This window comes from Lissotriton helveticus, chromosome 12 (assembly GCF_964261635.1).
Source record: "Lissotriton helveticus chromosome 12, aLisHel1.1, whole genome shotgun sequence".
NCBI classification, from domain to species: Eukaryota; Metazoa; Chordata; class Amphibia; order Caudata; family Salamandridae; genus Lissotriton; species Lissotriton helveticus.
The window spans coordinates 427658138-427685464 of NC_136073.1; the positions used below are offsets into that span (position 1 = coordinate 427658138).

Sequence of the window (27327 nt, forward strand, 5' to 3'; positions counted from 1 at the left end):
TTCAAAAATGGCTGCTGTGGATGCATGCTCATTATCCATGGTGAACATCTTTGAATAGGATTTCTTTAAATATAATACACGAGATTGCAACATACCCACTGTGTGTGCATGTGTAGCCAGCTTACAATGGTTAAAAAATTTGCAGCTGGTGATGCTCAAAGAAAGAGGAGGAAGTGGGGCAAGCATCTGCAGCGAAAGTGGTTTAATAAAGATAGGAGGGTGGGAGAGCTTAATAAAGAGAGGGGGTGGAGGACTATGGGGCGCAGAGATGGAGAATAAATGGCCTTTACTTACAATGCAACTTAAGGTGTTACATCAGAAGTGGAAGGGTATATGCCAACTAATCAAAACATATTGAGCCAGAAATACTCTCTGGAGGGACAAACACAAGAATAGGCGGGAAAGCCATCAAATTATGATCAGGGAAGCACAACAGGCAGGAAAATCATACAATCATGAAAAAGGGACTGCCCCATGGCCATTTTACTGTATCAATCACAATAGGTCTTCGCTACAGACATCTAAATCGGTCTGTAAGAGAGAACAAAAAATAACTGGTAAGGAGTAAGTGACAACATCAAATATTTAAAGATACCATCAGGTCCTGTCTATGTTTTGGTTATTTTTCATTTAGCACATATGGCATCATTGTGTTTCATAATTTACTGTCCACGATAGTGTGGTAAAAACTACAGCAAGTTCAAAATGACTGCCAAGGCAGAGATTGTGTCAGAGTAGATCATTCAGAACCTAGACTTCACACCTGCCTCTGACATTGTGGAGACCTGAAGTGGTGGTAGAGGTCTACACAGCATCATGCCTCATATTATTCAAATATAACACAAACTAAGTAGTGTGCTCAATGGTGGCTCTACTAGCAGGATATCGGTCTGACCAGCTACCAAAATGTACACAACTGTGCATTCTGCTTTAATTTGGAAATATGACCGACATTACAAATCACCTCACAATGTCATTGCACCAGTGGCTGGTGGCCAAATATGAATCAAGTGGTTTGCCAGTAAAAAATATGTTCTGGAAAGCCTCAAACTGGAAAGCCAAGGATAATGCTGCCATTACGAAAACGATAGCCCAAAACAAATTATCCCTCCACACTGGCCAGTATAACCATTTTGGGGGAATAATATCCTTTCTCAAGGTTCAACTCTTGGAACCCCCAGCACTAACCATAACCTTTAGATGAACATTTCAAAGAACCAGTTCACTTAAAATTCAAAGCTTCCATCAGCGGAACGAGCCCTCATTTCATTGCCATCATCATTTTTCTGCCCATGCCTCCACCCAACCTCTGAACCAAGGTCAAATGTGCACACGCAAACACAAAATTAGTTATATTGTGATAATAAGATTAGCTTGACATCTCTTTTATTCACTCTAAAAGTCCAGAATGAGGACCATTCAAAGTATATACAATTAAGGTGCCATTAAATATTGATAACCAATGTGATTAATGCATGACAACAGGACCTATGGATACCTTTACCCACATGTAAGGGGGAAATGTTTCACAATTGGGACCTTAGAGAACAAGTCACCAAATAGCAGAATAAACTGAACAAAACTGCTAAAACAAGTCAACAATTGAATAAGCATAAGGAAGGTTTAGGTCATAAGAATATATAGTCAGACTAGTGTAATTCTGAACGTTGATAATGCACGAACGAGATCTAGACCCTCAAATACATTCCAGGTGAGCCTGTACAATGAGTAGATGTGTGCATCACACACCTACCTTTTGATTTTATCCTCTTGATTCCGTGCATGCTGTTTGAGCAACATGTTTTCATCGTGAATTCGTATGAATCGATCTTCCAGGTCTTCTCGCGAAACTTTAGAAACTGCTTGTCGAGCTTTCACATGTTGTCCACTTAGTGATTCTGTAATCAATATTGTAAAGATTCATATCCTTATTATTTGGGTTTTTTTAGTACAAGAAGACAGTTCCTAAGACATTAATTCATTATGTAGTACATATGATATTCCTTTAGGTAGGAGGGTTTACCTATGCAAATAAAGGGTAAGCTCATTTATACTTCAGGGTCATTTGGAATAAAGTACATCAATCCAAGCTACACTGCAATCACATATCTCGAAGATTAGTTGTAAGAGAAGAAGTACACTCCCAACACCAACTTTATACGAAAGGGCCAGTTATAGCAAATCTGATTCTTGAGTGAAATCCTACAGACATTTAGGATGGGGGTATCAAGGCTTAATTTTCAGGATATCCAGATAAAATAAATGCACATGCATCTTCATAGAACACTTTACAAAGTCAGAGGCTAGCCTGATGTTTTAGTAGGGATCAGGCCTCCTGTGGCTGATGATACAGTTTTAGATAATATACCTTCTAAACATTCGCCTACTGTCTTTCACTTCAAAACTGTTATGTTACAACTCTAAAAGTAAGAGTGACCATCACTAAACAAAAGCAAAACATGAATGTGATGCAATATGGTGTTCTAAGAACTAAGCAATTAAGCATATATGATCTAAATCTGCCATTTCCTTAAATATGACAGATGAGGAACCCAAATCAAAGGTTTCTAATAATATAAATGATGCCGAAGTGAAGACTAACCTTATTCACTGCATTATTTGGGAGTCTCCCTCCATAGTTGAGACTCCCAAAATGCTAACTTAAAGGAAAATATTTCTTAAATGGATTAAAGTAGCATTTTGCAATTGTGATAAATGCAATACAAATACATGAAGCCCTACATGAACAAAATGTAGGCAACTGGTTAGGGCACTTTCTAGTAGATTAAACATGACCATTACATGCATTTCTGCAATGGCTCTACTGAATACAAAATCCACTACTTTGGAGAAAACATTGATCCTCTGTTGACTGCATAAGTAGGATCCAGAAGGTCTGTTTGGGATATGTAAGGATCATAAACACAGACATACTTCATCAAAAGAATGAGCTAGGAACCACTTTGCTGACCTAGCACAGAGAGGCTGCATTACTATGGAAAATGAAAGTGACGTGAACAGAGCTCTCTTCAGAGACTACGGTTTGCAGAGCAGAAACCATTCCATTAACCCGAAAACAAAACCCTTCATTTTTTCCAAACCTTTGAAGTATGCCTGATCATTACTGGTGGTGGGCTGTCCTTCAAATCTCCATTCCACCTTGTCCACATGGTGGTGCACAAAAAACTGGTTCAAAATTCAACCTCTGATTGCTTTGTGGACTTCTGCAAAAATGTTGGAGCAAATGAAAATTAACTGCTGACAGGCAATCTGCTTGCCCACTTCAATTCCATTTTAGGTGTGTGAATTAGCTCTTAAATCCACCCACCAAAACATTTTCCCCAACATTTTTACCTTTCTGAAGCATTTCCTTCAGACTAATAGCGCACCCATAGGCACAGAGCCCTGTTTACTTTCAGTGTTTAAATCAGGGATGTGTAAGATTCAGACAAATCCAATCCAAATTCCAATTGGGTGACGCGTACAGCTAGTTGTTTAATCCATTTATGGTTTTTGTCTCATACTACACCAGCAATCCATGACAAAAAACAAGTTAACAAAACACAGACCCATTGCAATAATACATTTTTAGCCAGCATGAGCTATTTTGTTATAAGCGATAAAGAATGAAACATTTTCACCAGAGTCAATTGTTGACTGGACTGAAGTGAAACCAAAGCAAGACATTAATAAGACTAAAGTTCCTGAAGCGAAAAGACAAACGCAAAATCTATCTTTAAAATTTGCCAGTCATGAGAGGTAGTTTGAGATTTTTTCCTCAATATGCATTTCTTTTTTAAAACTTGTGAATACAAGGGAAAAACTAAAGGGGCAGTTGCGATTCATTTTGCAAATATGCCTTCTGAAGTCCATGTGCCACTTGTGGTAAAGACATTCTTCAAAGCAATATTCTCAGCTAGGGTAATAAATAATGGAGGCAATGTATATGCATATTACAATTGAGAAGGTTTAAGGTTACAGCAGTACAAGCATAAAGAAGCAGTAAATTCTCATACCATGCGGTCCTCCAATCCCGGCGAGACAGAGACCCACATCTCTCACAGGCAGGTCTCCTGATGTTTCATCAGATGGAGAAGTCATGGTGGACCTGAGGACAATACACCTCAAGTAAATTCCATGTAAGATACTTTCTATTTGTAACTCTAAGCAATAACAATTCAGATTTCTTTACAATTCACCACAGAGTTTGAGTGACTGAAGCAAAACTGCCCTCTGATGAGGGAGTGTTTAACGTGTTGTACTAATCATGGTATTGTGTCTAATAACTTATAAATTGTCAGCAAAGAGCCCCAACTAAAGAGGCTTGTTATATTCTAGTCACTTTTTGTTTTGTAGCAGAAGTACCACACTAATGACTGTGTTATTTCACTTTCGCAAGCCACTAATTGTGTGAATTTCAGGTAATATCTGTTAATTTTTCATGTGCAAGTGTATCCTTTCAATTGGAAAGAGTTTGAAATGCTTCAGCACAGTATCACTTTCTGAGACCAAGACTTCCTGAATGGGAGAGGTACATTCTTGCAAGGAGTGTTTATTTTTCTGCTAGTGATAGAAGGTGGTGTGCACTGGCATCTATTTTTGGGAAATTTAACTTAAGGAGGGATGAAAAAGAAGCCGCAAGAGTGCGATAAAGAAGCAGGAAGTGTAGGATCATAGAAGGAAGAGGTAAGGGATTCGGCATCCCTGGTTTTTGAAAACCTTGGCATTCAGCAGTGCTAGTGGTGGGCGTCTTAGGAAAATTGTGGGCCCATGCACGTTTCTTTAACAAATTAATTACTGCTTACAATACTGATGAGCGCAACTGTTCACACCCAATTATAGAGGGCAACTGAACTGTGGGCTTACAAATCATTGTCACAAGGATTAACCAAAAATTCATATCAGCCAGGAAGCCACAATCATTGAAAATTATGTCTCAATTAAATTTGCCACATATTCAAGATATATTTTAAAAGCGATCTATTGCTTAAATGAAGTTAAAGCTCTTGTTATGGCGCAAACAGGCGCAGGACAGATAATTTGTTAAAATAAACGGACTGGAGGGCTCACACAAATGCATTTTCATTTAGAATTACAAAAGGGAGACAGCTGTCTCGCTGGACAATAAGTAACAAGCATTGGCAATGCCATTAATCTAGCTTTAAAGGAATGTTGTATGATAATGTGAAGAATTATCAGAAAAAAAGCATGAGAATAGATATGTATTTGTGTGGAAGCAAAGAACTGTAGAATAATATTTTTGTAGGTTAAAAGGTCAGGTGACAGTTGCACTGTTAAACCAGACCCAAAACATCCATGTAGATTAATGACTGCCCTTCTCCCATCTGTCCTGCTGCCAGAGACAAACACTATAAATTATCTAGTTATCGAAGACACTTTGAGTGACTTACAATGTCATGTCTGTAGTCTTAAAGGTCTATGCTCAGACGGCTAGATAAACACACAAAATTATCACAGTGCTTTTTTTTGTAGAAGTACACAACTTCCGTGTAAGGGTCAGGTCCAAAGCAAAATAAATTACAAAAATAGGATATTTATTCTTGAAGTAGCATAGGTCAGCACAGTACAAACACCTGCACAGGAAGAAATCTCATAAACTTCTGTTGCATGGAACATGGAATGTCATGCACCATAGCAACAGAGTAGACAAGGTATTTCAAATATAAATGCATAGAAAAGAAAAGCATATCAAGAGACAGAAATAATGGAAAAGAGAATAGAACACATCTCACCCCTTAAATAACAACAAAATGATAAAACATAGACCATTCTGCCCAATCAAAACATGTACTCCTGACACTCCACAAGTGGGCGGAGCGAAAACCCCTCTATAGTGAAGCTCACATAATTGTCTGGTGACAGCTGTGCTGTCCAGCCACACCACAAAAGGTACAGTTATAGTGCTACAGGAAAGAATATTAACCACAATGTTAACGCTTTTTCAGGAAAACAGGTTAGGCCGTGGGGTATTTTACCTTTACAAAGGAGAAATGTTTCAGGCCTTTCACATGGATCCGGCTTTTGTATCCCTTTAAAACAAGGCCTGTACACAGAATGTAGTAGAAACAACACAAGAAAATTAACTTTTAACAAAATGTGGCACTCACGTGACACCTGTACCCATTTGCACCACATCACTTAAATGTGAGTCGTTTTAGGCATTTTAAAAACATAATTAGGCATTTGTGAAGCTATAGAGTGGGGCACAACCGCTTTAAGGAGTAACCAGTAATACAGCTTCCCTTGTGTTGTGCCTGCTAGTATCTAGTACATGTGCTCATGCATATTCATCCCACTCAGAAAATGAGATTGTGGTAAAAATGTTATGACTGGCAGTGGTGGTAGCTGATCACGAGCTATTGACATATGATGAGCTGCTTCCCAGGGCAGAGACTAAATATGGAATTACCACTGGCTATTTTTTCCTTCTACCTTGTCCTTCTAATTTTAGCAATGAGCTCAGCCCTGTTCCCAAATCCACACAGCAGGAATTGTGTTATCTTGAAGCAGACCGTCAAAGGGAAAGGCGTACAATCAATCAATCAATCAGAGTACTAGTAAAGCGCGCTACTTACCCGTGAGGGTCTCAAGGCGCTGAGGGGAGGGGGGTGCCACTACTGCTCGAAGAGCCAGGTCTTGAGGAGTCTTCTGAAGGCGAGTAGGTCTTGGGTCTGCCGTAGGTGGGTAGGGAGGGTGTTCCAGGTCTTGGTGGCGAGGTAGGAGAAGGATCTGCCGCCAGAGGTTGTTCGTAGCATGCGGGGGACAGCGGCGAGGGTGAGGCTGGCGGAGCGGAGCTGGCGGGTGGGGGTGTAGAAGCTGAGTCTGCTGTTCAGGTAGGCTGGTCCGGCGTTGTGGAGTGCTTTGCGTGCGTGGGTGAGGAGCTTGAAGGTGATCCTCTTGTCGACGGGGAGCCAGTGTAGGACTCTCAGGTGGGGGGTGATGTGGCTGCGGCGGGGGATGTTGACGATCAGTCGGGCGAAGGCGTTTTGGATGCGTTGTAGTCGTCGTAGGTGTTTGGCTGGGATTCCTGCATAGAGTGTGTTGCCGTAGTCCAGTCTGCTGCGGACGAGGGCCTGTGTCACCGTTCTTGTTGTTTCGGTCGGGATCCACTTGTAAATCCTGCGGAGCATGCGGAGGGTGTTGTAGCAGGAGGAGGAGACGGCTTTGACCTGTTTAGACATGGAGAGGGAGGAGTCGAGAATGAATCCTAGGTTGCGTGCATGGTCGGTGGGTGTCGGTGCTGTTCCCAGTGTGGTCGGCCACCAGGAGTCGTCCCAGGCAAAGGGGGGTGGGTCCGAGGATGAGGATCTCCGTCTTGTCCGAGTTCAATTTCAGACGGCTGCTCCTCATCCAGTCGGCGACGGACTTCATTCTCTCGTGGAGGTTGGTTTTGGCGGTGTGTGGGTCCTTGGTGAGGGAGAGGATGAGCTGGGTGTCGTCTGCGTAGGAGATTATAATGAGGTCGTGATGGCGGGCCACTTGCGCGAGGGGGGCCATGTAGACGTTGAACAGCGTCGGGCTGAGGGATGAGCCCTGGGGGACGCCGCAGATGATGTCGGTGGCTTCAGATCGGAAGGGCGGGAGGCGGACGCTCTGGGTTCTGCGGGAAAGGAAGGACGTGGTCCAGTCAAGGGCCTTCTCTTGGATTCCGGCTTCTAGGAGGCGTGTTTTTAGAGTGCGATGGTAGACCGTGTCGAAGGCGGCTGACAAGTCCAGGAGGATGAGGACTGATGTTTCACCGTTGTCTAGTTGGCGCCTGATGTCGTCTGTGGAGGCGATGAGGGCTGTCTCGGTGCTGTGGTTTCGTCTGAACCCGGACTGGGACGGGTCCAAGATGTTGTTGTCTTCCAGGTGGCAGGCCAGTTGCATGTTGATGATTTTTTCGATGACCTTCACCGGGAACGGGAGCAGGGAGATGGGCCGGAAGTTCTTGAGGTCCTTGGGGTCCGCCTTGGACTTCTTGAGGAGGGCGTTTATTTCGGCGTGCTTCCAGCTTTCCGGGGATGTCGCTGTTTCGAATGAGATGTTGATGACCTTCGTAGTTGGGGTGCGATGGCTGTGTTTGCTTTGTTGAATACGTGGTGTGGGCACGGGTCTGACGGAGATCCTGAGTGGATGGAGTTCATGACCTTGCGTGTCTTGTCGTCATTGACGTTGGACCAGGAGGTCAGGAGATTGGCGCTGGTGGTGTTCACAGGGGAGGTGGAGTCTGGCGTAGTCGGGGCGGTCATGGTGTTGAAGCTGTCATGGATGTAAGCAATCTTGTGGTGGAAGAAGATGGCTAGTGAGTCGCACAGTTCTTGTGAGGGCGGTATGTCATTGGCGCTGGGGTTGGAGAGTTTTTTTCTTTACGATGCTGAAGAGCTCTTTGCTGTCGTGTGCGTTGTTATCCAGGCGGTCTTTGAAGGAGGATCTCTTGGCGAATCTGATGAGCTGGTGATGTCTGCGGGTGGCGTCCTTGTGGGCTGCGTGGTTGTCCGGTGCGCGTTCGTGGAGCCATATCTTCTCCAGTTTCCGGCATGTGCGTTTGGAGGTCTGAAGCTCGTCGGTGAACCAGGTGACTCTCTTGCTGGAGTGGCTGTTGGAGGGTTTCTTGAGCGGCGCGAGGGTGTTGGCGCAGTCGTCGATCCACTATCTGAGGTTGCGGGCTGCGGTGTCTGGGTTGGTGGGGTCGGTGGGTGGGTTCTGGGTGAGGGTGGTGATCAGCTGGTCTTCGGTGACTTTGCTCCAGCAGCGGCGAGGTAGCTGTTGGGTGCGGTGGTGCGTGGTTGGTTTCTTGAAGGTGAAATGGATGCAGCGGTGGTCGGTCCAGTGGAGTTCGGTGGTGTGGTCGAAGGCAACGTGGGTGCCTGTGGAGAAGAGGGGTCCACCGTGTGGCCGGCGGCGTGGGTGGGTGAGGTGACGAGTTGTCTGAGGCAGAGGTTGTCGATCAGGGTGGCGGAGTTGGCGTCGTTGTTGTTCTCGAGGTGGAAGTTCAGGTCCCCGAGGAGGATGTAGTCCGTGGAGGCAAAAGCGTGGGTGCTGGTGAGGTCGGCGATGGAGTAGCTGAACTGACCTCGGGCTCCGGGGGTCTGTTGATGAGTGTTCCTCTGAGGGTGGTGTTGGGGTCGGTGTGGATCCGGAAGTGCAAGTGTTCGGCGGTGTTGAGGGGGTCGTCTGCGTGGGTGGCGACCTTGAAGGTAGACTTGTGTACGATGGCTATTCCACCTCTGATTCCGTTGGCGCGATCCCTGCGGGTGATCTTGTAGCCGTCCGCGATGGCTATGGCGATGTCGGGCGCCGAGGAGTCGCTCCACCAGGTCTCGGTCAGGAAGGCCACGTCTGGGGCGGAGGTGTCGCGCTGATCCCAGAGCTCGACGGCGTGTTTGCGTGCGGAGCGGGTGCTGAGGAGTATGCAGCGGAGGTGGTTGGGTCCAGTCCTTGGAGGTTTGGTGGCTCTGTCGCAGGTGAAGCTGCAGGTGTGGCAGGAGAAAGGTCCGTGGGTCCGTTTTGGGGCGGCCTGGAAGCAGGTGTAGTTTCGGCCGGCGTGGAGTGCATAGAGGGTGCTGGCGTCACAGTGGAGTCTGGTGTTGTGGCATTCGCGGGGTCCAGGGGTTCTGGCGCTGGGCGCGGTCCAGGCGCGGACGGACGCAGACGGGCTTGCCTTAGGCGCGCCTTCAGCACGCCAGCGGCAGCGCAGCGTCTGGCATATATGGGAGGTGGGAGGGAGGAGCAGCTGGGAGGTGGGAGCAGCGAGTGGGCAGGGGGCGGGGCCGCAGGGGGCACAGCGGCAGGGAGATAGTGGTGCAGAAGGCAAAAAGGGGCACCAAAAGGGGGGAAAACGAGTGGTACAGAGCAAAAAACAGGGCACAAGGAGGGGGAAGTCAGTGGCACAGAAAGCAAAATGGGGCACAACAAGGGGGGAAAACGAGTGGTACAGAGCAGAAAACGGGGCACAAGGAGGGGGAGTCAGTGGCACAGAGAGCAAAATGGGGCATAAAGGGGGGGGAAAACAAGTGGTACAGAGCAAAAAACAGGGCACAAGGAGGGGGAGTCGGCGGCACAGAAAGCAAAATGGGGCACAAAGAGGGGGGAAAACGAGTGGTACAGAGCAAAAAACAGGGGAGGGGGAGTCAGTGGCACAGAAAGCAAAATGGGGCACAACAAGGGGGGTAAAACGAGTGGTACAGAGCAAAAAACGGGGCAGAAGGAGGGGGAGTCAGTGGCACAGAAGCAAAGGACGGAGGGCACTTACCAGCGGCAGCGGTAGCAGTGGCACACAGTCAGAGCTGCGTGGAGGGGGAGCGACCTACCAGGAGGGTCAGGGGTCAGGCAAACGGTGGAAACCATTATAAGTAAAGCACCTTTCAGCCTTTGTGGATTTTCGTGCAGCTCGTGGTGCTCTCTGCAGAAACTTTAGTGCAATGGCAGGATCAAAGGATCTGTTGAGCATCTATATGACCCTGGTGCTGCCGGTTCCCGGGTAGAAAGGCTAACTCAATTGAGTGTCCCAGACCCTGCGGGCCTTAATCTCTAGAAACGTGTGTTACAGGCCATGGAAGTAAATAGCATGTCACCACTTAAGGTCATACTATGTGACAGCTATCTTTGTTTCTTAGGCTATGGGCAGCATTGGCAGCATCATCTTTGTTTCTTGGCCTATGAAGGACATTGACGGGCCGCACTTGAGTCACTGCCAATTTCCAAGGGCACACTCAGCATTTTTGGAAGCGCGTCAACTGAGGCACACTGCTGAAATAACTTTTTAACAGAAGTAATAATTATTCTGGACTATTTACTGTTACTTTATTCCCGTAAACTATTGTGGTGTAGTCAAGGAGACATACTTCAAGTACAATAGCAGCACCATAATAGTGACAATTTCTGCTCTAGAAACTTTGTACAGTTCATAATCTTCAGACTTTCATATGTTCTTTCCTAGATGGTACCTGCTACTGTTTAAGTTTAGGTGGTCTTACCACATTTTGAGCACTGAACATGTGTGCTGCCCAAACCTTCATCCTTACCCCACCTCTAGAATTACTTACTGCACCAGAAGTGGCTGCAATAAAATGGCAAGAATGGAAGGAATACTTTTTAAATGTTATATCCATCACTGAAGAGGAGAACATTTTACCAGTGAAAAAAGAAGAGCTAAAGCTGCATTGCCTAGGCCCTGAAGGTTTAAGCCAATATGGTCAGATTGCGAAACAAGTTAGATGGCCAGGAGAATGGGATATGTTCAAGAAGGCCTTAGATTAGAATTGCTCACAAACAGCCAGTATTGCCATTGATAGATGCATTTTTTCCAAAGGAAACGGGGCACTAAAGAACCCAATGAATATCATGTTGCACACTTGCCCTTTCCTGTGATTTGGAAGTCAACCTGATTAATTGATTAGAGATCAGATATTAAAGTTGCAGATAGCTCTGTAATCAGCCCATCTAACAAGGATGACTCCACTGGCAAATGGTTTTAAATGTTCTGGGTTTGAATAAGAGTTCCAGCAATAAGCCTGTTTGTGAGAAGAGGATGGGGGAGTTAAAATGCATATGGTCTGAGATTCTAGGTGACCTCACACAATATTTGACAAGGATGCACGGAGTGAGAAATTTGAAGGTATTATTTGGAAAATGTTACAACCTCCAGACACAAATCCAAGCAGCCGATATTGCTGATTGGAAGAATAGTAAGATCGGTAATACTGGTAGTCTTCTCTCGTAGAAGACTGTCTCCTTCCTCTTGAGCCACGAAAAGGAGGGTTTTTGAATTGAAGGGTACCCAAAGCCCTAGCAGTATCGGTATCCTTTTTTATGTCCTGCAGAGCGTCATCGATATGTGTGCCGAAAAGAAGCGGACCGTCGTAGGGCATGTCAAGAACTTTAGTTTGTACTTCCGGTCGGAATGCCGCCGCCTTAATCCAACCTTGGGGCCGCAGCACCGGAGTACCGGCCAGTTGGCCACAACCAGTAAAGGCGATATCTATCACACAATCGATGATCTCGGACACTGAAAGTTCGCCCTCCAGTAAGATCTTTTTTGCTTCTTCCTTTGAATCGTCCGGCAAGGCTGCAAGATATGGGGCAATGTCTGCCCACATCTTCCTGTTATAGCATCCTAACAGTGCCAAGGAGTTGAAAGCACGCACTGTTAATGCTGACATGGATGAGAAACGTTTCCCAATATTATCAAGCCACCTACCTTCCTTATCTGGAGGAGAGGTCAGCGGTGCGGAAGGATTTTTAGATTCCCACTGAGCGGCCTGTGTGATAACTGAGTCAGGTTTGGGGTATCCGGTCAGGCATGCTGGAGCGGTGTCCGGAGCCCTGTATTTCTTGTCAAGCATAGGTAACACAGGGGGTAAAGAAGAAGGGTTTTGCATAATCTTTACACCCTGATCCCATATGTAGTCAATAATAGGTATAGACCGGACAGATTTCTTGAAAGGTTCCTTAAAGTCATAAAGGAAACAATCCTGTTGGTGGAAAGGCATAGGTATCTGGAAACGCTGTGCCGCTCTCTCTAGGATGTTATGGAAACCCCCAATATCCTCAGGAGGCGAGTCAGCTTGAGTAGGCACCAGGGATGCTGGACAGGGAATTACATAATCATCCCACTCATCATGTGTGGATTGGGAACCGTGAAGTTTCCCTTCCTCATGTTGATCCTCCGCCTCATCATCCGTGGAAGGTGGAGGCTGTGAAGTGGAACGCCCAGGCTGCAAAATCAGGGGCGAAGGTGGCGGAGAGGCTACTGGAGGAGGTGGAGATGTAGCCGAAGTTGGAAACCTCTGTTTATAATCTATGATTAGAAATTAGAGGTCGGAAACCAGGGATGCAGAAAGGCAAACCATAGGAGGTGGAGGTAGATGGCACTCTTCAGGATAATCCACCCGTTCCTCCTGCTCTTGGTCATCATAGTCCGAGCTGTCGTGGTACTTAACGTGAAGTTCAGATGGGCTTGTTGCAGCTCTGAACATACTGCCATCGTCAGAATCTTCCTCCTCCAAGAGGTGAGTAGGTGGCAAAGGTTGGACCCTACTAGGAGAAGTCAAGGCTGGTGTCAGCGTGCGTTTTGTAATCTTGAGGTGGACATACGCACTGTGTCGCTTGGGTTCTGTTGTCGTCGACAAGCCCGTCGACGGAGTAGTCATCGACGGCGAAACGGCGACGGGCACAACCGGTGGTAACGTCGACGGAGCTTCTTTCGACAGAGCGGTCATGCACGGTGTTGACGTCATTGACTGTGTCCTCGTCGACGATGTCCTCGTCGACAGTGCTGTCGACGGAGTCCTCGTCGACGACGGGGTAGACGTCAACGGAATAGTCTTTGTCGACATAGGTGTTGACATGCTCGTTGGCGATCTTAGTGTCGATGCTGGTTTTGACGTCGACTATGATTTCTTTATTTTAATCGTCGACGAGATAGACCTACCAGCCGTCAACGATGAAGTTTTCGTCATCGACGTGGATACATTTGTAGATGCAACAGAAGTTGAGACTGTCGTCGTCAACGAGGTTACGGTCAAAGATGTAGATGGAGATTTCATCGTCGTTGAAGCCACCGTCCACGAGGCCATCGTCGATGAGGTGGAAACAGGCTTCATGAAGGTGTGAAGAACCTCCCGAGGAGAAACCTTTGCTGGCAGAGCCTTAGGATGTGCCTCTGAAGGCTTTTTGTGCGTCTTCTTTTGAGGTGGCTGCAATGAAGGTCCTGGAGAGGCCACTCTAGGTAGTTTCTGAGAGGAATGTGAAGACATGGAAGAACAGTCACTTTCCTCAGAAGATACAGCTTGGTCTTTATCTTTAAGGCTCTGCAGCCAAATTAAGAGGCGTCCCTCCCTATCTTTGAGGGTTTTTGAAGAAAAGGTACGACATACCTTACAGTCCTTTGAAGAGTGATCTGGGTAAAGGCAGTAGAGACAGTCCTTGTGTTGGTCATCCACACAAAGTCTCTTTTTACCACAGGAAGCGCAGGACCTAAAAAGGCCTTTCTTATGAGTATCTGCCATGAAGAACCTGGGAACTCCATACAGATGAAGGAATTTTGAAGAAAAACAGCACTGGAAATCCAGAAAACAAGGAAAGCTGAGCAGAGCTCAGTGGAGACTCCCTTAGAATGACGTGCGGTAGAAAATCTGAGGGACTAGAGCTCCTTCCAGGAAGGTTCCAGAGGGTGGTGATAGCTGATTGGCTCTTCTCCGAAGTTTGGCCTTTTTTACAAAAGGACATGGACATGTTACCAATGTGAGGCCCTTGGCCTATTACTCTATATGTCTAATGAGACATTATTTTATTTATGTACCGGGGACTCCCATCCCGACGACGGGAAATGATTCAGGCATGTGAATCTATAAAAGATACCCTAATACTGGATAATGAGAGAAAACAAAGAAGGCACAAGCTGCGTACCAGGAGTGTTACAATGAGAAAGATAAAGATGATGTGAAGGAGGCATGTCTGGAAGAGAGATAGCGGGTGTGAATCAAGAAGGATCTTTTCTTTGGTAACTTTAGTGTCCTTCTTCATACGCACTCACAGTCTCTCTTCCAGACATGCCTCCTTGACACCTTACCAGGTTTTCTGACCCTTTTGAAAGTTGTCAAACTAATGACAAGTTCAGCAAAACTAAGCGATGGGAAAGTGTGGCACATGGGCTGCTTGTCCAGGGGTAAAGGTGGAAGAGGTGTGCATGAATTAAAAGGATGTGGGGGAATGATATGTTTGGACTGGTCTCAAGACAAGGTTTACCAGAAGTTATGGATGCTAACACAGTTATGTTATGTTATGTTATAGAATACTTTTATAGCGCCTATCACCGCCGGTCTCTAAGCGCTTAACAAGAAAAACATAACACACTGAAGCCCAAAGAAAGCCTGCAGCTATATTACCGCCTACACCGTCATGAAAGCCTTCCTAAAGAGATGAGTTTTGAGTTTCTTTCTGAAGGGCAAGAGCTGTACCTCCTCCTTCAAGGTGGGCGGAAGCTCATTCCACAGTTGTGGAAGAAGCACAGACAAGGCCCTGGCTCCTTTAGTCTTTAGTTTGAAACTAGGTTGAATCAGATTAGAGGTTGTTCCTGAACGCAAGGATCTTCCGGGAACATACCTCATCAAGCGTTGTTTAATATATTCTGGGGCATTCCCAAAGAGTGCCTTGTGGGCCATGCAGAGACACTTAAACTGGACTCTGAATTTCATTGGGAGCCAGTGTAGCTTCTGAAGCAGGGGGGTTGCGTGCGAGTTTCTGGGCAAAGAGTGGATCAGCCTGGCTGCATCGTTCTGAATGACCTGCAGCTTCCTCAGCAACTTTGTGGTAGGCCAAGATATAGGGCATTACCATAATCGAGTCTCGAAATGACTGTGGCGGATACGATCGATTGCAGGGTGGAGGCAGATAAGAAGGGGACTAGCTTTCGAAGCTGCCTCAGCACACCAATGCATGATCCGACCACAGCAGAGACTTGCGGGCCCATCGAGAGATCCGCGTCGATATTAAGCCCTCGGCTTTTTACTACAGCACCAGGAGACGGGGTGGTTCCCAACTCAGGGGGCCAATATAAATCGCTCCAGGGGTCCTCTTTTTTGCTGATCACCAGCACCTCTGTTTTATCAGCATTCACTTTCAACAGATTGTTGGTCATCCAATTGACTGTGAAGCTGAGCAGATTCCTCACAGATTCCTGGGCCTCTTTGGTGTCATCCAGCCGAACTAGTAGCTGGGTATCGTCTGCGTAGTTAAACATTTCGCAGTTCATCCGCGACAGCTCCTCCACTAGTGGTTGTATGTAGATATTAAAAAGCAGGGGGGACAAAGCCGAGCCCTGGGGCACCCCCCAGGTCACCTCACTGATCCCAGACAGTTGGTCTCCTAGTTGCACTCTCTGAGTTCGACCTGACAGGAAGGACTCTAGCCACTTCAGCACCTGGCCTTTGATCCCCAATTTCGTGACACAGTCCAGCAAGATGGTATGGCTGACCGTATCAAAAGCCGCCGATAAGTCTAGGAGAATCAGGGGGCATGGCTGTTTGTTATCTGCCCTGACTCTAAGCTCATCGGTGACCGAGGCCATAACCAGTTCCGTGCTATGCTGGGGGCGAAAACCAGCCTGCCTGGCATGGAGGAGATGGTGTTCTTCCAGATAACCGGCTAGAGTGCTGAGGACATGCTTTTCAAGGATCTTGCTTAGAAAAGGTAGCTGTGAAATGGGCCTATAGTTTTTCAGGGTTTTCGTGTCCGTTCCTGCTTTCTTTAAGAGTGGGGAGACCCTAGCTTCTTTCATCTGAGTTGGCAGATAACCTGTTTTCAATGAGTTATTAAGTAGGCTCAATACCTGGGGTTGAATGCCTGGCATGGCCATTTTAAAAATTTTAGCGGGACATGGATCTACCTTTGAGCCTGATTTAGTTTGTCCGACCAGTTCCGCTAGGCGCCTGTCGTCGATGGAGGGGAAGCTGTTTAAAGTCATAGATGGTACTTGAGTGATCTGGCTCGACGGCATGCTTATAGCTGGCCGTGCCTTGATGTCCGCAATGATGTCCTGTACCTTCTGGAGAAAGAAGGTTTGGAAGGAGTCACAATCTGGTTGATCACACTCAGAAATGTTTCCTTCTCGTTGCGTGAGTTCCCTGAGTATCATAAAGGTCTCACGCTGTATGTTGATCGCCTCCCTGATTCTTCCCTCATAGAAGGCAGCCTTCCTTTCCAGGGTGTCCGCCTTATATTTAGAAAGCAAGGTTTTAAAAATGTCAGCCTCTGTTTGGCAGTATTGGAGTCTCCACCTCCTCTCTGCCTTACGAAGAGCTTGCTTCCTCTGTTTCAAGGAGGCGTCAAACCATGGGGCTCCTTTCCCTCTAGTGCTAATACTCTCCAGCTGCTCAGGGACAAGATTGTCCAGGGCGGCGAGCATCCAGGTCTTTAACAGTCTAGAATCATGATCCAAATCTGTACCACTCATTATAGGGGGGGGTGGCGGAGAGCAGGGTCGTAATTAGGAGGTCAGCTTCCACCTTGTTCCAAGGTCGAATTTTCCTCCGAGGTTTATTAGGTGCAGCTCCCATCGGGTCTCCTGGGACCCAGCATTTTATCATAAAATGGTCCGACCAAATACAAGGCCCAACTTCCGTAATGACTGTGTTGGGCAGGGAGGACCAAACAAGGTCCAATGTATGGCCTTTCACATGAGTCGGACCCACCACTAACTGTTGCAGGTTGAGCACCGAGAGGTTGGCTTCGAACTCAGTCTCCGTGGGGTCTCTGGGTACTTTGTCCCAATGATAGTTAAAATCACCTACCACCAGAAGGGACTTATACCTAGAAGCCAGATCCGTCAGAAGTTCAAAAAGGATCTCATTAAAGTCCGGTGAACTTTGCGGCGGGCGATAAACTACCAAAATGACAATACATGAGGATTTAAACGAGACTTTGATCCCCAACAACTCTGCGCAGGCACAGTTTTGAGCTAAAATCTCTTTTACTACCAGACATTTTTTAAACAAAAAGGCTACCCCTCCCCCTTTGCCATCATTTGGACGATTGTACCAGATCGCATCGTAGTCTGGAGGTAGGGCGGCCAGAATATCAGGCGTGGAAGCGGAGCCAAGCCAAGTCTCTGAAAGGGCGAGAATATCAATATCTCCATCGAGCAGTAGGGAGAAGACTTCTAAATGATGCTTCTGTAAAGAGCGCGTATTAAGTATCGCTAATCTTAGGCCATGTGACCGTCGGCCAGTAGATATAGAGTGACACCTAAGGCTTGTGCCTGTGGACTGTACCAGGTCCTCAGCTTGCAAATTAGCCAAGGTGACCTCATCCAAGCAGGTAGAGTCAGTTTTTAATGCCCATAAGGCGTCAGGCGAATATGTCCGGATTTGACCAGCGTTTGTGGCCCCTAGGTCCGTCCTGGCCCGGACGGGCACAGACGGGCTTTCCTCTGGCGCGATGCTGCGCGCGATCGCTGCGCGCCTGCATACTAGCAGATATTTATGGTCTATGGCACAAAGGCACTCTCAGAGACTAGCCCGCTAACCACCGCAACGTGGTGTCCGCGTTTGTAACACACACCCAAGATGGCGGACGGGCGTGGGGCGGCGAGGGGTTCACCTAAATGGTGAGATGTGTTTGAAATTCCTTTTAAGGTGCAAGCAATGCGATGAATAGGGAGCGTGGGGGCACTAACTAATATTCAGGCTGGAAAATCAGTCTCTGAAGCCAATTTCGATCGTAAACAAAATATTACAGATTATTACTATTTCAACAGTTTAAAAAGGAGCTAGTCTCCAAAACAGCCTAAAAACTGTAAAATTCTTAAATTCAAGGGTTACAGCAGCAGTAAGTCATTCTAATTCTGTAGAAGTTAGGAAGCAGTGTCAAGCTGGCTGGATAAGAGGGGTGCCTGAAGTTGATGGGAGTGGAATTGTTCATGAAAACTTGTAAAGTAGAGGTGAGTATGGACAGGGAAATTGTCCAGAGGAGCAGGATGCGTCGCAATGTAATACTGCTGAGGTACTGGGTTTTTAAGAACCGGCACAGAACCGGTAACCCAGCGGTGTCAGGGTACACCCAGAGACCTCGGGTTCTTCCTGATCCAGACCACAGAAACTCAGAGTCTTCTAGGTGAAGTCAAAGATTTGTTTATTGGCTGCAACCAAGGTAACAAGTGTCCTAGAAGTACAACACGGGGAAGTATATTCTCAGGAGACTGCTCGAATTTACAAAGTCAGGCTTCTCTCTTTATACAGAATATTCAGCTTCAGGCAAACATTCTTCGAATTTGTAGTATGTCATTTACAGTTATTGGTTTACAAAAGAAAAACAGAGTCATGATGACATGTACATATTTCACGTCGTGCTGCCCATAACAAATCACCCGGCAAGGCCCAACATTTCATCAGATATCAGTGGACCCCCAATAAAACAGGCACCTCCCCATCATAAAGTAAGTGAAGCAAAAGAGTAGAGACAGATGTGAGCAAGATACGGCAGGTGTGCGCGCTGAAATGGTTTTATGGCAGGTTGAGCCTTGATGCTATCTTGCTCGGCCACTGGGAGGGGAACTGACCTAACGAGTACGGCCTGGGGCAATGGTTCCAACTTGCACAGGTCATAGAAAAGTCGATTAAGGAGTATGTGTCCTTGTGGAATTGAATTCAACTGGATTAAGGCCTATGTAAAGGGCAACACATAAATGGGGGCCAAGGGTTCAGAACGAAAATGATGATTTCGAGGTGAAATCGTCACTCGAATATGCTGAAAATATATGTACATGATGTACTCGTCATTCTCGGTCTTTCGATACCAAATTCGTCATGTTTCGACGAAGTTTTAATTCTCGAGTCCAGAATGATTACACAAATCCAGATTTTCAGAACCACAATCCCTCCTTTTGCCCTTACATAGGCAATTAATCTATCCTCATGTTAGTCTGAGTCCAGATCTATATTCCTAAAGTCATTGAGATGTTGCTGTAACATCATTCTAGTACTTAGTTCATCTCTTGACACAGGTTTCCTTACACATGATGTAACACAGAGGCCACATATTGCAGGAGCACACTGTGTACATAGACAGAACAGGAAAAGAATGGCTAAGACCATCCCAATGACCATTAGAATTTTCCATCCTCAGGCGGATATCAGTTCCCAGAGCCATCCGATTAGCGACCAATCTCCTTTATCCACATGAATAGATTCGGAAATCTTATGTAGTTTGGAGATGGCCTGGTACACTGTTGGAGCGTTATCAGGGATGAAGATACAGCAACTAGATTGGATCAATTTGCATGCTCCACCTCGGTCTGCAAGGATGACATCTAAAGCGGCCCTGTTCTGAAGGGTCATCAGTCGATCCGACAGGAGCTCAGCAGTCAGGTTACTAAGGGCACCAGCAGTTTCAATCACGGTGGACTCAACTACCCTTGTTAATTGCCTTATGTTTCTGCTGTTAGCCATGGATCCCCAGAACGGCAGAAGACCCTTTGCAAAGTCACCAAATTCCTGACCTGCAGTGTCCTCTTCACTCAAGACACCTCTAACTATCCTTGTCCTGTGGTAGTCTGCCGCTGCGGTATAGGTGGGAGGCAACAGGAAGGAAACAAAACAGGAGCCCGAAAAGTCAGGGGGCAACAATGTATAGGCTCTATCATGGCAGATGAAATAGGTACCCTTAGCTGCTAAAAACGCTGGGGAAGTCTGAGATCCAAACATATACGTTTCAGTACAGACACTCTTCCCTAATTGAGCCCTGGGATTCGTGCCATTACCTTGCAGACACAGATGACCCTGATGGGGTACAATCCAAATCGGGGACGATCTCTTAGCTTGCTGTTTCTCACTCAGGGTAGATCCATATCCAGTCATGTTCCATCCTATGTATAATAGTGTCTTATCTCTGGGGATAGTCTCATATGAAATACCTTCCTTAATCATGTTGACTATCCCCTTGACTAGAGCACTTTTCCTAGGATTGTCTGTTACAGAACGTAGGGGGTAGATTTTGTGTGCATATATGAACATTGTCCTATATGCCCATACAGAACCATTGTGACTAAATGGCAGGACCAGATAAGGGATACCCTTATCCGTTGTGTGAGGCATAAGACCGCACACCCAACAGTTAGTCGTGTTCATTACGAGTTGGTGCTGGTGTAATAACTGAACAAAGGAGTTATTAACGAACTTCAATCTCCTATTTGATTCGTGGTCAGGCAGAGGGTGGAAAGAATGAGAGGAAACAGTAGGAGGAGGTATGGGTGATGCAGTGGGCGCAAATGTTACATGGAAAGAGAATAAAACATAACTTATCAAAAAGATCATTATGCTGAATAGCGTCAAAATACACAATATTATAAAACTTTTCTTTGTCATCGTGGTACACAGTCTGTGCTTAAAGTCCGTTTGTTTGGCAGGTCTCTCCACATCGGGAAACTCCATCCTCTCTAAAGTGCTGCCCGCGGTGGGAGGTTGCCTCTGCTAAGGGATGCTTCCGCCAGTCTAGGGCAACTCCCTTGGACCAACCAGAACTACCGACCTAACGTCGTTAGCTGCACCCCAAAGACTTTAATCAACCTAGCAGCGGAACCCGGATGGCGGTTCGAAAAGCAAAAAAAAGCAAGTTTCTTAGATGGGAGAGCTGCACTTTCAAAAATAGTACTTGGGGGAGAAAGAAATATCTTTTTATTTGTCCATGGATCTTTGTCTCAAATGGCAAAAGAAATGATTTTATTAGTTCGTTTTTCTCGGTCTCAAATGATACCGTCGTTTCCCAGGTATTGTTTGATCCGGGAACAAAAGGTCAGGCTCTGTAATGTTCACTCGCTTGGATGGTGGCACAGCCTTGTGCAAAATGTTTTCGTTTTCTTGTTCAGAGTCAGTTCCTTTTACATGCAAATCATTAAAAGGGACGGTATTTGGCACGGCATCAGGTTCTGGGTCAGCGACACTCTCCTGGACCCACTGGTCATAGGGCAAAGGTAAGGGTACCCTTTTACAGTGGACCCCGTGGATCCAGGCCTTCTTCCCTTCTACTCGAACTGCCGATCTGGTAGAGAGAAGGACGAGGTATGGTCCCGTCCACCTGGGCTGGTCGTTTTTAGTCCTTTGGAAATTCTTTATCAACACCCAGGATCCAGGGTTTATGGGGTGTCCTGGAGTATCAGAGGCCGGAGGCAGGGAGTCATGTACCTGTTGATGCAAAACACGCAATTTAGCCGTCAATTCATACAGGTAATCAAGCAAAATAGGGTGTTCTAGCTCGCTGAACTTTGTGGGCCTAGGCACTCCCCATATGTTGGCTGGCCGGCCAAAGACAATCTCATAAGGGCTGAGTTTCACTCGCGAATGCACAGTTATTCTGGTGGATAGGAGTGCTAAGGGTAGAGCGTCAGGCCATTTAAGACCTGTGCTCGCTTGGATCTTGGCCAATTTAAGTTTAAGTGTGCCATTGTAACATTATACTAATCCAGCTGATTGGGGGTGATTTGCAGCGTGGAACTTCTGCCTAATGCCTAGCCCTTCACACACTCTTTTCATCACACGGCCCACAAATTCACTTCCGTTATCAGACCAGACCATTCTAGGCATTCCAAACCTGGGGAAGTACTCTTTCACAAGGGCTTTTGCTGTGGACAAGGCAGTATTGTCTTTCAGGGGATATGCTTCTACCCATTTTGAGAAAGCACAAACAACAACGAGCACGTATTTTAAGTTGTTGCACCTCTCCATGTGTATGAAATCTAGCTGCAAAACCTCGAACGGATACGTAGGAGGTGCAAAATGACCAGCTGGAGTTGGGGTTCCCCTACCAGGATTGTGCTTCAGACATACCATGCAATTCTTGACAACATTCTCTGCACACTTGGGAATCCCTGAATTCTTCCACACTGGGGCCAACAACTCGCAAATCCCTTTCACGCTGATATGAGCCATTCCATGAGCCATTGTAACCACTGCAAGCACATATGCATCGGGTAACAACCATCTCGGATGCTCTGTCAATTCAATCCAACAACCATTTGCATCCATTCTACCTGTACTCTCTCTCCACGTGCTCAACTCTTTCTCTGTGGCCTCAGCTTGGATGGACTTCACACTCTCTATTGTGTCCTCACATATTCCAACATCACCAGTCCATCTTTCAGGGCCTGCAACATACATTCGGCTCATCACATTCTTTGCCGTTTCTTTAGCGCTTTCATCAGCAAATGCATTTCCACGACCAACATCATCAGTCACCTTCTTGTGAGCACTACATTTCACAATCGCCATTTGCAGGGGCAAAGTCAGTGATTCAAGAAGCTCATTCACCAACTGACCATGCTGAATCTTAGCTCCATGCGAAGTCAGGAACCCACGTTCTCTCCACAATCGTCCAAAACTGTGAGCCACTCCAAATGCATATTGGCTATCAGTGTAGATAGTCACTTTCATTCCTTTGGACAACACACATGCTCTCGTTAGTGCAATTAACTCTGCTGCCTGAGCTGAATTATGTGGGACACGTGCAGCTTCAACTACTGTGTGCAACGTTGTAACGGCATATGCTGCGGTCGTGTCCCCGCTCGGGAGCTTAAAGCATGAACCATCCACCCATAATGTACCATCACACTCAGCAAGAGGAGTGTCGAATAAATCTATTCTCCCTTTCGTCTCTTCCTCCGTTCTGAGAAAACAATCGTGCTGTTCTGAAACATCTGATTCCTCTGTAATTGGCAACAACGTAGCTAGATTTAAGGTACTGCATCTTTTTATGTGCACATGGCTCGCTAGCAGTGTCAATTCGTAACTTGACAACCGAGCACTAGTTAAGTGCTGTGTCTTAGTTCTATTTAACAACGTGTCTACTGCATGTGGGACCATCACGATCAGTGTATTATTCATTACTAGTCCAGCAGACTGTCGAATAGAAACAGCTGCTGCTGCTGTGGCTCTTAAACCACTTGGCAATGCTTTTGCTACCAGATCCAAAGTTGACGAAAAATAGGTGCATGGGCGCTGCCTACCTCCAAATAACTGAGTCAACACAGACAATGCACAGCCCTCCTTCTCGTGGACATACAATGTGAAAGGCTTACTGTAGTTGGGGGTACCTAACACAGGAGACGAGCATAATGCTGTGCGCAATTCGAGAAAACTTTTCTGACACTCTTCAGACCAAGGAATGGGATTGGGTGTATTTTTACACGTTAATGCCACCAAGAGTTTGGCCAATAACGAAAAATTTGGAATCCACTGTCTACAGTACGATGTAATGCCCAAGAAAGCACGCACTTCTCTCTGTGTTCTTGGCACATTCAATTTCGCTATTGCCTGAATTCTTTCTGGGGCCAGTTTCCTTCCCTCCTTCGATAAGAGGTGACCTAGGTAGGTCACTTCTTGTCGGCAATATTGCAGTTTGGAAAGTGACACCTTGTGATGCAGATCACACAGATGACGCAATAATGTCAACGTGGCCTTCTTACAAATTTTCTTAGTATCTGCAGCAATGAGCAAATCGTCCACATACTGTACAAGAGTAGCACCTTTAGGTAAAACCATCGTGTCAAGCTGTGTTTCCAGAGCTTGACTGTATATTGATGGACTTTCACAGTAGCCCTGAGGAGCGCGTTTAAAGCGGAAGCTTCGACCTCCTAAACTGAAGGAAAAAATATCCCTGCTCTCCTCAGCAATCGGGATACTGAAGAAAGCATTCTTCAGGTCAATCACCGAAAACCAGGAGGCAGAGGCGGGAATCATAGTTAACAATGTGGTAATATCGGGGACAACTGGAAATTGTGGCACAACTATTTTATTCACCTCTCTAAGGTCAATCACGAATCTGTACACAGGTGGCTTAGAAGGGTCAGTCCGTTTTAAAACAGGCAGAACAGGACTATTGCAAACATTTCCTCGTGTTTCTTCAATCACATGCTTTTTAATCAATTCGTAAACGATAGCTAGTAAAGCTTTTTCACCCTCACTAGATATCTTATATTGTGGAATTCGTGGCATTTTAACATTGGCTTTCAATGTTACAACATATGGTGGTATTTCTAAAAGGCCCACATCATTAGGAACAGTAGCCCAAAGAATATCTGGAAGAAGCGACAATTCTGCAGGAATTTTATCCCTCGACAAGTACATGGGAGAAACCACTTTCTTACCTAAAGTAAGTTGTACTCCTGAAGGAGAACAGTACAAAGTTGCATACAATCTTTTTAACAAATCCAATCCTAGCAAGTTTTCACCACAACCTGTTGTCAGAATGAGGGGTGCTTCGAATTCACAAGGACCAACAGAAAGAGACAAAGGGTCAGAAATCGGATTTCTAACTGGGGTGCCAGAAAAACCTACAGAAACGTTCATTTCGCCAGACAAAGGTGCGCCAGGGAGTTTGGAGTGCATAATAGAACTCTTTGTAGCACCAGTATCCAACAGAAAAGGCTCTGACACACCTGATGTAATCACCTCAACGTAAGGTCCACTCTGATCTACTGGAACTGAAACAACTCCCTCTCTTTGTCTATGGCTGTCCTAACAATCATTATTCTCCAAATACTCATCTTCTGAATAGTAATCATCAACGTAGTATTGAGCTGTCCTGTCAGATACGTTATTTTGCTGATCAAACCTGTTCATAGAGTTTTGTGGTGGAAGGGGACGTGCGTTCTGAGGGGCGTTTCCACGCCCTCTACCTCTAGGTGCTTGCTGACTGCCACGACCCTTCACACCAGAAACTCCATTTGCACGTTGTAATAGAATAGGACAATTATACTTGAAATGACCCTCTTGTCTGCAATATGGTTGGGGCCTACAGGGACACGGGGTTGAGTATACTCGACTCTTTGCGAGTTCCTCTGATATTGTTGAGGCTGCTGGAAATTACTTTGGTAGTGATTCTGACCATTATTATTTTGATTACCACCACCACGTGGTGGATAGGCTTGCTGTAGCAAAACCTTCGTTTTTAGTTCTTTAGTTCTCTTTTCTACTCTATCTTTCTCATCCTTGTCTCTATTTTCGTAATATTGTGCAGTAGCCAATATCTGGGCTGAAGATGAGACTGCCCAAGAACTTTCTGAATCCTTTAACTTTTTACACAATTCTGGAAGCAGATTGTGCACGAATTTATCGACAAACAATCTCTGACCACCTTCTCTGGTCCTATCTTGACCGCTGTGGTCGACAAATGTTTCTTCAAACCTGGTGAAGAAATCTGAAACAGTTTCTTCTTTCTTTTGCTTGCATGCAGACAACTTATCCCAATTTACACGTATTGCAGGCATTATCGTTTTCATGTAATCTACTATTTTACCAGGGAGTTCTGCTATCAAAGGCTCAGGCTTAGCACCACCAACTTGTCGGGCATCTGCAGCGGCAATATTAGCCCATGAGTCACCTAATTCCTGATCATGATCTATATGACGAATTTTTCCCCATAAAGGCTGTGGAACAACATTCCCAAATAGCATATCGATATCGGCTAAATTCATTATACATGATCCAGCAGTTTGCGACAACTCTTTGTAATACCCTGCAGGATTTTTACGCGGATCAGGTAATATTTGTTTAAGTGCTAAAACTTCAGCTCGCTTCCATGGGACATGTACCCATACACACTGAAAATTTGGCAGAATAGGTGGGACAGCAGTCGTGTCACCTTCTCTCCATTGTGGGGGAACTTCTCTCATAGGGTATTGTCGCGCCTTTTTCCTACTAGATGCACTAGATTGTGACCCAGAACTGCTTCCCTTACTCCGATATGATAACAACATTTCAACTGCTTTCTCCACATCTGGACCTACAATCATACCCTCTCCAAACTTAAACCGTACACGACACATCTCTTGCGGGATGCATTCCAGATCATTGTCTTCTAAATCCTCGCAAAGAAAAACACACATCTGTTCGAAAACATATCTCTGTGTCGCTGCTTCCCATTGATGGAAGACTTCCATGACAGACTCTACATCATATTTTACCGTGTCCATAACCCATTTCCGTGCCAAACTATTCAGTGAGTCTCTCTCTTGATAGTCAGGCAGTCGACTTCGCAACTGTCTTCTTCCCATGTTAGGGGTCGTAGTAGGCGACCCGAAAAGAGGTAAAAGAAGGTTAGTAACAGTGCTGGCCATTTTCTGCCGAATGGAAGGTGAAACTGAAGGAAGAACGGGGGGAAAAACGGGGTGAGATAAGGCAGAGGCAGAGATAGCAGAAGAGGCATCAGGGAAAATAGAAGGAGCACTAGGCAAAATCGTAGAGGGAGCATTAGGAGAAGCAAAAGGTACACTAGGTGAAATCGTAGAAAACACAGGTGAAGCAAGTGTGGTTGGTGGGCCTGGAGCAGGCTGCACCATAGAGGCAGGAGTCAGCTGGAGAACAGCTGGAGGGTGCTGTGGAAGAACAGGAGGCGTAGTTTGCGCAACTAAAGGTTGCGGGGGTGCCGTGGCATTTTGCGCATAGGGGGGTGGCGAATTTAGTAAATGCGACATTAATGGGTCTTTTTCACGCTCTTTTGCTGCCTCTTGCTGAAGAGACGGCAAAACTGGATAGCATTTGTCTACTGCCATTTTACGTTGCCTGTGCAACTGCTCACTCATCTGCTCTTCTTCATTGTCTTTAAACTGTATAGCAGCTTGCATTACTGAAAGTCCCTCTTCTCTTTTATTTTTCTTAGCTAATTTGATTTCTTTTTGTTTGGCTTCTTTACGCCATAAGCGGAAAGAGTCAAACATCGCCGGCAGGGCTTTCTTTTTAAAGAGTTTAACTTCAAGGTTGTCTAAGATTTCGGAATCAAAACTACCATATTGGGGCCATTTTAAAACACCATCTTTCCTGGTGTATTTAATCCATA

The 27327-nt window shown here is 46.0% G+C and overlaps 1 protein-coding gene across 4 annotated transcripts in view; it reads right to left on the reverse strand.

Annotated features, from left to right (window-relative positions):
* The window catches only part of RPGRIP1L (RPGRIP1 like), an 827898-nt gene that overhangs the window by 735995 nt on the left and 64576 nt on the right, over positions 1-27327 (reverse strand). For all 4 annotated transcript variants that reach the window (XM_078668308.1, XM_078668309.1, XM_078668306.1 and 1 more), the window contains exons 2-3: positions 4017-4108; positions 1754-1898 (exon numbers count right to left, since the gene is read on the reverse strand). In XM_078668308.1, coding sequence (XP_078524434.1) covers positions 1754-1898; positions 4017-4101 — 230 coding nt within the window. In that variant the 5' untranslated portion in view covers positions 4102-4108. The remainder of the gene's footprint in view (positions 1-1753; positions 1899-4016; positions 4109-27327) is intronic.